The 12,336-nt window shown below is 39.5% G+C and overlaps 1 protein-coding gene across 3 annotated transcripts in view; it reads left to right on the forward strand.

Moving 5' to 3' along the window:
- The window catches only part of LOC140873157 (BEACH domain-containing protein B), a 71,477-nt gene that overhangs the window by 45,546 nt on the left and 13,595 nt on the right, over positions 1-12,336 (forward strand). For all 3 annotated transcript variants that reach the window (XM_073276197.1, XM_073276361.1, XM_073276281.1), the window contains 13 exons: positions 3,930-4,045; positions 4,154-4,609; positions 4,758-4,971; positions 5,519-5,740; positions 5,844-6,314; positions 6,384-6,722; positions 6,811-7,260; positions 7,336-7,382; positions 7,488-7,581; positions 7,819-8,025; positions 8,295-8,420; positions 8,502-8,873; positions 8,947-9,178. In XM_073276197.1, coding sequence (XP_073132298.1) covers positions 3,930-4,045; positions 4,154-4,609; positions 4,758-4,971; positions 5,519-5,740; positions 5,844-6,314; positions 6,384-6,722; positions 6,811-7,260; positions 7,336-7,382; positions 7,488-7,581; positions 7,819-8,025; positions 8,295-8,420; positions 8,502-8,873; positions 8,947-9,178 — 3,346 coding nt within the window. The remainder of the gene's footprint in view (positions 1-3,929; positions 4,046-4,153; positions 4,610-4,757; positions 4,972-5,518; positions 5,741-5,843; positions 6,315-6,383; positions 6,723-6,810; positions 7,261-7,335; positions 7,383-7,487; positions 7,582-7,818; positions 8,026-8,294; positions 8,421-8,501; positions 8,874-8,946; positions 9,179-12,336) is intronic.

A 12,336-nucleotide genomic window follows, 5' to 3' on the forward strand; every position in this document is an offset into this window, starting at 1 on the left:
CTAATTGGAATTAGGGTCAATCAAGGTTAGTCACAATTGAGAGAAGTACTCTGATGGTGTTAAGCCTGGCAACTGGTGCAAACGTCTCCTGATAATCAATTTCATATGACTGTGTATATCCCTTTGCAACTAGACGTGCTTTGTACCGTTTAATGCTTCCGTACGGCTTATGTTTGGTTGTAAAGATCCATTTGCACCCCACTGTTCGTTTCCTGGGTGGAAGTTCAGTAATCTTCCAAGTTTTGTTCTTTTCGAGAGCTTTGATTTCTTCAAAGGTTGTTGCTTCCATTTTGGGTCTTTGAAGGCTTCCTCGATAGATGATGGAGTCTGAACTTTATCTATACCAGAAACAAAAACACGACATGCAGGTGATAACCATTCAAACGAGACAAAGTTACTTATCGGATGTTGAGTGCATGCCTCTCCCTTTCCTCAATGCAATAGGTATATCAACATTATTAGGGTCATAGTTGAGATCAACAATACCTTGGTTGTCTTTTTTGGATGCTGACTCTGGAGAAGTGTCATGGTCTGGATGATTTTGTGCTGGTTCATGTTGCCTTTCATGTTGAACAATCTTTCTCTTAGAATAGACCTTGAGTGGTGTCTGACGAGGAGTTGGGTCAGGCTGAGGGTCAGACAGTGTTGATTGTAGGTCAAAGGAAGGGTCTGATGCTGGGTGAGTCATGGGTTCGAGCAGTATAGGATCCTAATTTGGAGATTCACTACTACGCTCCCCTAAATGGAGAAATTGGGGTAGAAAGACTCATTTTCGAAGAAGGTAACATCCATGGAGGGGTAGAATTTCTTGGTGGTGGGGAATAACATTTGTATCCTTTCTGGTTCGAGGAGTACCCGAGGAAAATGCATTTGATTGCCCGAGGATCGAGTTTGCCGCGGTGTTGGGAATGAATGTGAACAAAGGCAGAGCAACCAAAGACTTTGAGGGGAAGAGAAGAAAGAAGATGTGTATTTGGAAAGGATGTAAGCAATGAATGGACAGGAGACTGGAATTGTAGGACTCGAGAAGGCATTCGATTAATAAGTATGTGGCAGTCAAGACTGCCTTGCCCCAAAAATGTTGAGGCACTTTGGAGGTGAATAAAAGGGAGCGAGCAACCTCAAGTAAATGACGATTCTTACGTTCAACGACCCCGTTCTGCTGAGGGGTGTCGACGCAGGAGCTTTGATGCACAATGCCATGAGTGGCAAGGTGATTTCACCCAACGCAGAATTAAAATAGTCATGAGTGCGATCAGAACGGAGTATCTGGATATTGGCAAAGAATTGTGTTTGGAGCATGGTGTGGAAGTGTTTGAAAAGGGATGTCGTTTCAGATTTTTCCTTCATTTATAAGACCCAAGAGAGCCATGTATGATCATCCACAAATAATAGGAACCAGCGGGCACCTGTGACATTTTTTACGCGTGATGGTCCCCATATATCACTGTGGATGAGGGAAAAAGGGGCAGATGGTTTGTAGGGTTGTGCCGTAAAAGAATGACGTGTTTGTTTAAAAAACTGACAAATATCACACTGTAAAGATTTTGAAATTTTATTACTAAAAAGATACTGAAACAACTTGGATAGATGCAAAGAATTCGGATGCCCTATGCGATAATGCCATAATAACAATTCACTATCCTTATTGGAATGAAAAACGGAGCAGGAAGTAGAAAACAAAGAGGCAGGAACACTCGGAGGTCCAATCTTGGGAGAAGTGTCCATCTTTAGAAGGGATAGACCAACACGAATATCAGCACTGCCAATCGTCTTCCCCGAAGCCAGATCGTGAAAGAAGCAAGAGTCACGTGTAAATACAGTGCTACATTTGACATTGGAATTGAGTTGACTGACTGATAATAGATTGCAAGTAAACTCTGGCACAAATAGAAATGACTGTAAACAAATATCCCGAGTTATAGGCACTGAACCAATACCAACCACCGAGGAACTAGACCCATTGGCAATGCGAACTGAGCGTGAATCCCCACAAGGACGATATGAGTCAAATAAAGACAAGTTCCTTGTCATATGATCGGACCCACCCGAATCAACAATCCAAACATTAGATAATTCTTTTTTCGAAAGCAAAGCACTGGGAATACGGTCAATACCAGAGTGATGGGCAATGTTACCAGACCCGAGGAGTGACGGGGAAGGAGCCGGGGTTGGACTGATCATGGATTTCAGCATCTCCATTTGCTCCTTGGTGAAGGGCAGCGGAATGGAGAAGGAACTTTCAGTAGCAGCAGCTGTGGCTTGTCGAGCTCAAGGCTTCCAATCGGCCGGTTTTCCGTGGATGCGCTAGCAAGGACGACCATTGTGGTTGTGGGGATCCCTAAGGGAGGCAGCGGACGGCGGTGGATGGGCAATAGGCCCCGGGCCAGTATTGAAAGAGAGGCGGTGAGAGGCAAGGGCATCCACAGAAAGAGTCGAACCAGGGGAGCCCATCATCAATTGGCGCTGACTTTCTTCATGGCGCACCTCAGAAAACACTGCACGAAGGCCCGGCAATGGCTTGGTGCTTAAAATACGGCCTCACACAGCATTGAGGGTCTGATTTAGGCCCAACAGAAACAGGAAGACCCACTTTGTTTCCAAGATAGTGCGGAAGAGAGCTTCGTCAGCAGGACATGTCCCAGTTGCTGTCATAGGCGAGTGAGAGCGTTAAAATAGGTGGTGACACTGTCATCGCCTTGACGGAGACCTTAGAGCAGGCCCTCAATGCGAAATAATTCAAACGTATTTTCTTGAGACGAATACGTTGTCACGAACAACGTCCCAAATTTCCTTGGCTGTAGGGTAGAGTAAAAAAATTCTCACCAATCTCAGGGGTCATCGAATTAATAAGCCAAGACATGATCATGTTGTTCTCGGCATTTCAAATTTTGAATTTTGGCCTCACTGGCAGCGGGACACTTCGAGGCGCCCGAGAGATAATCCTCCTTTCCCTTGCCGCAGATGAACATCTTGACGGACTGAGACCATTGGAGGTAGTTCTGGCCGGTGAGTTTATGGCACATGATGGAGGAGAAAGTGATGGCGTCGGGAAGAGGTGACGCAGTAGGGTTGGGTGGCGGCAGTTTTGGCTGTGTATTGTCATTGGAAGAAACCATACTGCCGACCGAGAACAAGGCTAGGGTTTGCCTGGAACTTCTGATACCATGTAGAATAATATAGAAAGTATTGTAGAGAAAAATATTATTCTCACTTGATTAAAGAATAAAGAGTACAACCTAATCTATAGGACTAAATTAAAGCTAAATTAAGGAAAAGAATCTACTACTTTAACATGATTATATACCAATAATACAATATTGAGAATCCTAGAAAATAAGAAATAGTTACCCTCGGTGGACCACTAGTCCACTTTTTGTAAATCTTCTAATCTAATTTTATATATAAAATTATAGTTTCCTATCAAAAAAAAAAATAAAAATATTCAACAATATTGATAGTCTCGTTGCTTTTCAGCTTAAGTTTTATTCTAGTGAATTTCATGATGTTCCACCTGTTGATGTTGATAGTCTCTTTCTTTGGTTTGTATGAGATGAACTTGTGGTGAGGGATAGCTCAATCTTTTTTCCCAACCTTATTTAAAGTTTATTGATTTTGAGTTTCGAATCATAAATTGAATGTTCATAAGAACAAACTTTATCCTCGATCAAACATGAGTGAGAAAACAATTTTCACTTACCTTGGTATCATTTTATCATAGATTCAAGTCCAATTTGATTTTGGCCACTGTAATAGATTTTTGAATATGTGTTTGCTAATTTTCGCTGGACTTGATATTATTTCATCATAGAATCTAAGTCCAATTTGATTTGGGCCACTGAAGTAGATTTTTGAATATTTATTTGCTACTTCTTTGCAACTGTAACTTATTTGTCTGGGTAGTAAACTAAAAATTCTTCTTCTCTCAGTTCCCTGCCAGCAGCTCCAAGTTTTCTCCCAACTTTTTGGATCTAGAAAACAGCATGGATTTCAACCCTGTTTTATTTGAGACACTGCTGGGAGAACCTGCTGAAAACTTATCTGGGTACCACAAACTTCATTTTGAATATTTACGTGTGAAGAACTTGATTAGAATCATTATTATCTGTCACTTTAGTTGTTCTTTTTAGCACAGTATCCGTCATTTTTATAGGATTCCTTGGCCACTGATGCTGCCTGACAAAAATGAAAAAACTGCTGATGAGTGGTGGAATATCTATGACAACATTTGGATCATTGTAAGGGAATTGATCGGCAAGGCGCCTAGCACGATGTTGCCAAGATCTTCGTCACTTATGGGGCCATCATTAGGCCAAAGGGCTCGTGGGTTGGTAGAATCTCTGAACATCCCTACTGCGGAGATGGCCGCAGTTGTGTCGGGGGGAATTAGTAGTGCGCTTGTTGGAAAGCCGAATAAAAGTGTTGATAAAGCTATGTTATTGAGGGGGGAGAGATGCTCAAGACTTGTTTACCGTCTTACGATCCTATACATTTGTAGATCATCCCTTGAGAGAGCATCACAATGCGTGCAACGGGTTATTCCTATTCTCCCTTTTCTTTTGACTGCTGACGATGAGCAAAGCAAGAATAGACTTCAGCTTTTTATCTGGTAACCGTTCTTTCCAAATTTCTGCCGATAAATTTCGTATAAATATTTCTGGGATTCCAGTATATCATTTATTATCTGGTTGTTTTCGATAATATTCTCTTTCAGATGTCCTGCACAGACATTGATGATCAGTTAACTTTGTGCATAGGGCCTTGTTTGCTGTTAGGTCCCAGTATGGTATGCATGATGATGGAGCACGCTTTCATGTCATTTGTAGATTGTTAGCAGAAACAATCAACAGTGGGAAGGCACTGCTTGCAACAAGTATCATGGGTAGTGATGATTTGTCGGATTTAGGAAGTAATTTGAAGGAAGGGAACACTGTTTTTAATTTCATCCAAAAGGATCGACTACTTAGCGCGGTTTGTTTCTAATGTTTCTCGAATTCTATCGTTTTTAATCTTATCTCTATACATTTTTTTTATCGAACTCATTAATAAAAACATGAACAAGATGTAAAGTTCTTAAATTGGTTGGAGGCTTGTAGACTCGTGCTGAGCCAGTCATTTTTGACTTGCCATTGAATAATTCTGAGGATGAAAGTCACTTTGGTTGTAGCTGGAGCTAACTCAAATGACAGGCAAAGCACTGGGTTTTACTTTGCCTTTCATTTGCTAATACCATAGGCTACAAATTTCTTACACATCTTCTCACTTTGTTGTTGCGAACTCGTTTCCGAGTTAACTGTTCTAATACAGTTATCTTATATTTTCCATTGTATATAAGATATATTTTATTGTGACGACCTTTGGTCCACCCTTGTAATTATCTCTCTTTCATAATCAATACTATTGAGTTTTCTGTCCAAAAAAAAAATCTGTTGTAGTCAACGTGACAAGGAAAAGATCAATTAATGCTTTCTAATTGTATCATGCTTCATGCTTCTTGATTGCACGGTGCATTGTTCAGGTTTCTGATGAAATCAAATACATAAAGACTGGGACAACTGACCAATCATCTCGACTAGATGAACTACGAAATAGAATGGAAGAAAGCAGTATCACGGATTCTAACCAAAAGATGGCTTTTGAGGATCTGATACAGAGTACTGTAAATGCCATTATCCCTTCAGATGACAGCAGAAGATCATTGTTTCAGCGGACTTTGGATGAGGAGCAGCAAATTGTTGCTGTAAGTTTATTCACAACACCCTTGGCTAGTTAACTTTGTCACCCTGCTTTTTCTTTCAGCTTTCAACTAGCATACTTAATATTTGGACTCGCTGCTTCAACAGGAAAAGTGGATCCATACATTTCGTTTGCTAATTGATGAAAGGGGTCCATGGTCTGCTAATCCTTTCCCGAGTAGCACAGATTTACATTGGAAACTTGATAAAACAGAAGATGCCTGGCGTCGTAGGCAAAAGCTAAGAAGGAATTATCATTTTAATGATAAACTTTGCCACCCATCCTCTGCAGCACCTAGTGACGCTGCAGTTCCTTCCTTTAATGATGAAAAGTTTGGTTTTGGGGCACTCACTTCGGAGAAAATGAAGAAATTTACCCTAAAAGGTATTCAAACAATTACGGACGAGGGTTCTTCAGATCCAAATGAAAATGAGACCCAGTCTAGTAGCGGAAAGATCTTAGAGATTGGGAATCAATCTGAGCCTCAATATCCAGAGGTACCAAAAGAAAGTGGTGATAAGGGGGTTCTACGAGATAGAAAAGGTTCTGTTTTGCTGGCAGAATCCGAGAACAGTGAGGTATGGAAATAAACATAGGTAGTGAGCGTAAAGCATATGATTTTTACTTATTCTTTAATGTGCTTGCAGGTTCTCATGTCTGCCCCATGTGTTCTTGTAACACCTAAGAGAAAATTAGCTGGACGCTTGGAAATTATGAAGAATTTCTTACATTTCTATGGTGAATTTTTGGTGGAAGGTTCGGGAGGATCTGTCCTTAAAACTTATCATTCTTCCAGTAATTTGGATGCAAGCAAGCCCGAACAATTTGGAGGTTCGCAGAAACAGAAGTATCTAAATTTATCCTTGCATTCAGATCCAAGTTCTGAAAGACAAATTGCTAACAAGAACATTTCATCGATCAATGGAAACAGCAAACAAAAGGGACATAAAAGTATTAAACGCCATCGATGGTGGAATATCTCTAAGGTACCATGATTTTTGTTGATTATTCTATATTTGTTATTTAAAAGGATTTTTTGGTTATACCTTGACCGCCTATTTTCCCTTGTTGTAGATTAAAGCTGTCCATTGGACTCGATATTTGCTGAGATACACAGCAATAGAGATCTTTTTTGTTAACTCTGCCGCACCAATATTTTTTAATTTTGCATCCCAAAAGGAATCAAAAGATATTGGAAGCTTGATTGTAGCAACCAGAAATGAATATATGTTCCTAAAAGGGCATAGAGACAAAACAGAAGTAATTTCATTTGTTGATAGACACTTGGCTCAAGAAATGGCTGAAACTGCCAGGGAGAACTGGAGGAGAAGAGAAATTACCAACTTTGAATATCTGATGATTCTCAATACTCTATCTGGAAGATCATACAATGATTTAACCCAATATCCCGTGCTTCCTTGGATTATAGCAGATTATGTATCTGAGAGTCTTGATCTCAAGAAGTCAGCGACTTTCAGAGATTTATCAAAGCCTGTTGGAGCTCTTGATCCTAAACGGTTTGAGGTTGGTTAATATTTCTCGTTCAGATGCGCATCCTCGTGTAAATTGTGTTTCACTTCTTTTCTATCATGTACTCAGGTTTTTGAAGATAGGTATTGTAACTTCTCTGATCCTGATATTCCAAGGTAACTTGCACCCCTGTTTCATGATGCTTTTCAACTCTGGCTTTCAAAATTCATCTAATTGTCGATTTGTCCTATTCTGAATTGGTGATTCCTGCTCCTAAACAGTTTCTATTATGGTTCACATTACTCAAGCATGGGAATTGTACTCTTTTACCTGCTTAGATTAGAGCCATTCACCGCTCTCCATCGTAACTTACAGGTATTCTGACATTATGGTTTACCTGCATATTTATGCTTGTGCTAGAATATTAATTACTTAAGGAATTTGTTTCTCTAGTTGGCAATGAAGATAGCTTTCTTTTTCTCATCTATCTAACAGCAGGCTTTTTACTGTTTCTTGATTTTGTTTCCTCTATTATTGTCCCAGCTTAGTGCTTTCTGTCTTGATATATCTTCCATAATATCTGAAGGTTTTCCTTGCTCTATGTTCAACCAGGGAGGTAAATTTGATCATGCAGACCGGCTTTTCCAAAGCATTGAAGGGACTTATAAAAACTGCCTTTCCAATACAAGTGATGTGAAGGAATTGATTCCTGAATTTTTTTACATGCCCGAATTTCTAATAAATTCAAACTCATACCATTTCGGAGTGAAACAAGACGGGGAACCAATCAGTGATGTTTCCCTCCCTCCCTGGGCGAAGGTATTTTAATTTGCATACATCATCACCATTTATCAATTTTTTCTTATACCCATGTTGCTCTGCAAGCGTGGAGGCTTGGGGCTGCAGGTTCACGCTATAATTTAATCAACTGTTCTTGTTATTTTCTGGTTATGCAAATTCAACATCTTTATTATTCAATGCCATTTCTTTGAACTCCCAGTGAAAAATGTTGCTTTAAATAAAAAAATTTATGTTCAATGCCATGATTTATAGAAATCATTAATGATGCCAATTAAATTCAATTTCAGGGCTCACCAGAAGAATTTATTAATAAAAACAGAGAGGCCCTTGAAAGTGAATATGTTAGTTCAAACCTTCACCACTGGATTGATTTGGTGTTCGGTTATAAACAACGGGGAAAACCAGCTGTTGAGGTATAAGGAAAGATTTTTCCTTGAATTGATATGAAAATTTAAACTTTTAAGAACACTGATCTCTTTGAATCTTGTGTACAGGCTGCAAATGTATTTTATTATTTGACTTATGAAGGTGCTGTTAACTTGGAAGACATGGAGGATGAATTGCAAAAGTCAGCAATCGAAGACCAGATTGCTAATTTTGGCCAGACACCAATTCAACTTTTCCGCAAGAAACATCCTAGAAGAGGGCCGCCAATTCCAATTTCCCATCCTCTGAAATTTGCTCCTGGTTCTATTAATTTAACCTCTGTCATCTCGGTCGCTAGCAATTCTCCTTCCGCAGTATTGTATGTTAATGTGTTGGACTCAAATGTTGTCTTTGTGAACCAAAACCTCACAATGACCGTTAAGATGTGGTTAACAACTCAGTTGCAGTCCGGTGGGAACTTCACTTTCTCTGGCTCTCAGGTGCCTGTTGATCCATGTTACTAGAACTTTATATTGTTGTCTGTTGGATTTTTGTTAATTTATATTCCTTTAGGATCCTTTCTTTGGGATTGGCGCAGAAGTACTCTCACCTTGTAAAATTGGGAGTCATCTGGCTGAAAGCATTGAGCTTGGACCACAATGCTTTGCAGCATTGCAGACACCATCTGAGAACTTTCTTATAACATGTGGCACTTGGGAAAATAGTTTTCAGGTCATGACCCTCAGTGATGGAACAATGGTGCAGAGTATTAGACATCACAAAGACGTAGTCAGCTGTGTAGCAGGTTAGTTAATCTTAACTCTCGTATTCTGTTGCAAGAAAATTGTGAGGATTTCATTTAAGTTTGTTTCTTCCCAAATCTTGTGTCACTTGAACCCAATATTGCAAAACCAGAATTAACAGCATTTTGAAATGAGTGTTTACTGCACGGCCCATTAGGATGCTTGGTCATCAGATGCTACATATGGGGATGGTTATTTATTTCCTTCTTGTAAAAGTTAAAAGAGTCGAACAACATTTGCGATCTTCTAGTAACTTGTCTGATTAGGATATCTGTCTGTATTGAATCACATGGTTTTCAAAGTTATGATTTTAGTTTACAGGCCAAAATAATCAGGATATTTAGGGAATCTCCAAGAAAAAAGTAGATAGGTTTATTTTCGTCTCTAGAATTTTCTGTCTTCGTTTGGGAAACCCATTGAATTTGGTAAGTCCACATAAGTGATTCTTTACTCTTATCCTATATGTATCTTGTATTCTCATAACTACACTTGCAATGTGAGAAGGGAGGGGGAGGGGATATACCATTGTTAAACAAAACTTGGGAGTTAAAACGGGTAAGTGAGATCCTACCTGTACATGTATTGTCTTAATGCAGATTCAAGGGTTGAGATATATCAATTGAAACAAGAATAATTACTCCATTAATTCTTGCTTACATTTCTACTGGTAATGTAGAGCTTTTATACAAGTTACATAACTAGAATAAAAAGGTAACTAAATCCCTTAATTGATCCTATGATTATTTCCTATTCTAAATAACAAAGAAAGAAAAGAGTATACAAAATAATATCTACAATATCTTCTACATTATTTCTGAAATCTTCAACATTCCCCCTCAAGCTTAGGAATAGATATCTTGCATTCCAAGCTTGCTCCAAAGATTTTCATGACTTGATCTAGTGAGACTCTTGGTAAGGATATCAGCTTGATCATGTGAAGAGATATAACATAGTTTGATTCCTCCTTCCATTTCATTCTTGATAAAACTTTGGTCTATCCTCACATGTTTCATTCGATCATGTTGGACTGGATTGTTCACAATGCTAATGGCAGACTTACTATCACTATACACTGTGATTGGTGTTATGATGGGAATTCTCAAGTCTTGCATAAATCTTTCTAACCAAATAACTTCGCATATCCCTTGTGCAATAGCTCGAAATTCAGCCTCAGCACTACTTCGTGCTACCACAGTTTGTTTCTTACTTCTCCATGTAACCAAATTTCCCCACAGTTTCGAGCAAAATCCAGAAGTTGACTTACAATCATCACTTCCAGCCCAGTTTGCATCAACAAATCCTTCAATGCTTCGATTAACACTTTTCAAGAGCATGAGACCTCTGCCTGGAGTTCCTTTGAGATATCTCAAAATATGATTCACTGCTTCTAGATGACTCTGAGTTGGAGAATACATGTACTGACTCACAACACTAACAGCATATGCAATATCAGGTCGTGTGAGAGATAAATATATTAATCTACCAACCAGACGTTGGTATCTTCCGATGTCTGTACTAGGTTCATTTTCCTTAATTCTGCACTTCCAATTTTTTTCTAATGGGGTTCCAACCAGTTTGCACCCCAATTTTCCTGTTTCTTGTAGCAAATCAAGAGTATATTTCATTTGAGAAATGAAGATGCCCGCTTTACTTCTAGCAATCTCCATACCGAGAAAATACTTCAATGATCCCAAATCTTTGACCTCAAATTCCTTCCTCAATTTTTCTTTGAGTTGACAAATCTCACTACTATCATCACCCGTAATTAGAATATCATCCACGTACACAATGAGGATGGTCTTCCTTCCATCTTCTCCTTCTTTGATGAAAAGAGTATGATCGGCCTTTCCCTGACGATATCCAAATCTCATGAGAGTGGAGCTAAATCTGGTGAACCATGGGATTGTTTCAACCCATATAACGATTTCCGCAGTTTGCAAACTTTATTTTTCTCATGTTTAAACTGAAAACCAGGTGGAATCTTCATGTACACCTCCTCATCAAGGGTACATTCAGGAACGCGTTCTTAATATCAAGCTGGTGCAATTCCCAATCCAAATTCGCAGCAAGAGATAACAACACACGGATAGAATTGAATTTGGCCACTGGGGCAAATGTCTCATCATAATCTATTCCATACGTTTGAGTAAAGCCTTGTGCCACCAACCGCGCCTTGTATCTTTCGACTTCTCCATCAGCCCTATATTTCACTGAAAATACCCATTTACTTCCGACCACCTTCTTATCTTTAGGCAGATTCACTATCTCCCAAGTTCTGTTATCGTACTGAGCATTCATTTCTTCTTGTAGAGCGGTTGCCCAGTGTTTGTCCTTTAAGGCCTCGTCAATAGTTTTGGGGATGTGCACACTGTCAATCTTGGCTGTAAAGGCCCTAAAACCAAGAGACAACTTTGTACAGGTTAGAGAACTCACAATTGGGTGCATAGTACAAGATCTTACCCCTTTCCGTTGTGCAACTGGAAGATCCAAATCATTGCTCATGGCAGGTTCCAATTCCGGGGTCGATGATTGGATGTGCTGAGAAGGCTTTGGTCTGCGTGAATAAGTCTGAAGTGGTTTCCTTGAAACTTCCTCCAGTACTTTGTCCATCTGTTCGGGAATCTGGATCGTGTTAGAAACAGGTATAGGGGCTGGAGATAAAGGGTGAGACGCATTTTCTGATATGGGTAGTGACACAGTAGGATCCCAACTACTCTTTTCTGTATTACTATCCCCCTGGAGACCAGTAGAAGAGTAGAAAAAAACATTTTCAAAGAAGGTGACATCCAAAGAAACAAAAAATCTTTTTAATGAAGGGGAATAACACTTGTATCCTTTTTGGTTAGGGGAATATCCGACAAAAACACACTTAAGTGCCTTGGGATCAAGTTTACTCCGGTGTGGTTGTTTATTGTGAACAAAAACCGTACACCCAAAGACTTTAGGGGACAAGGAGCTGTAAAGGTTAAGGTTGGGAAAGCAAGCAACGAGAAAGCTCAAAGGAGTTTGAAAATTGAGTGTTTTCGAGGGTAGACGATTTATCAGATAAGTAGCCGTGAGAATAGCTTCTCCCCACACTTAAATATATCATTGGGGTAATGCCTGTAAAGGTAGGATGAAATTATCCGTTAAAACGCGATGAAGAAGCATCATTCTATCT

This window comes from Henckelia pumila, chromosome 1 (assembly GCF_033568475.1).
Source record: "Henckelia pumila isolate YLH828 chromosome 1, ASM3356847v2, whole genome shotgun sequence".
Classification (NCBI taxonomy): domain Eukaryota; kingdom Viridiplantae; phylum Streptophyta; class Magnoliopsida; order Lamiales; family Gesneriaceae; genus Henckelia; species Henckelia pumila.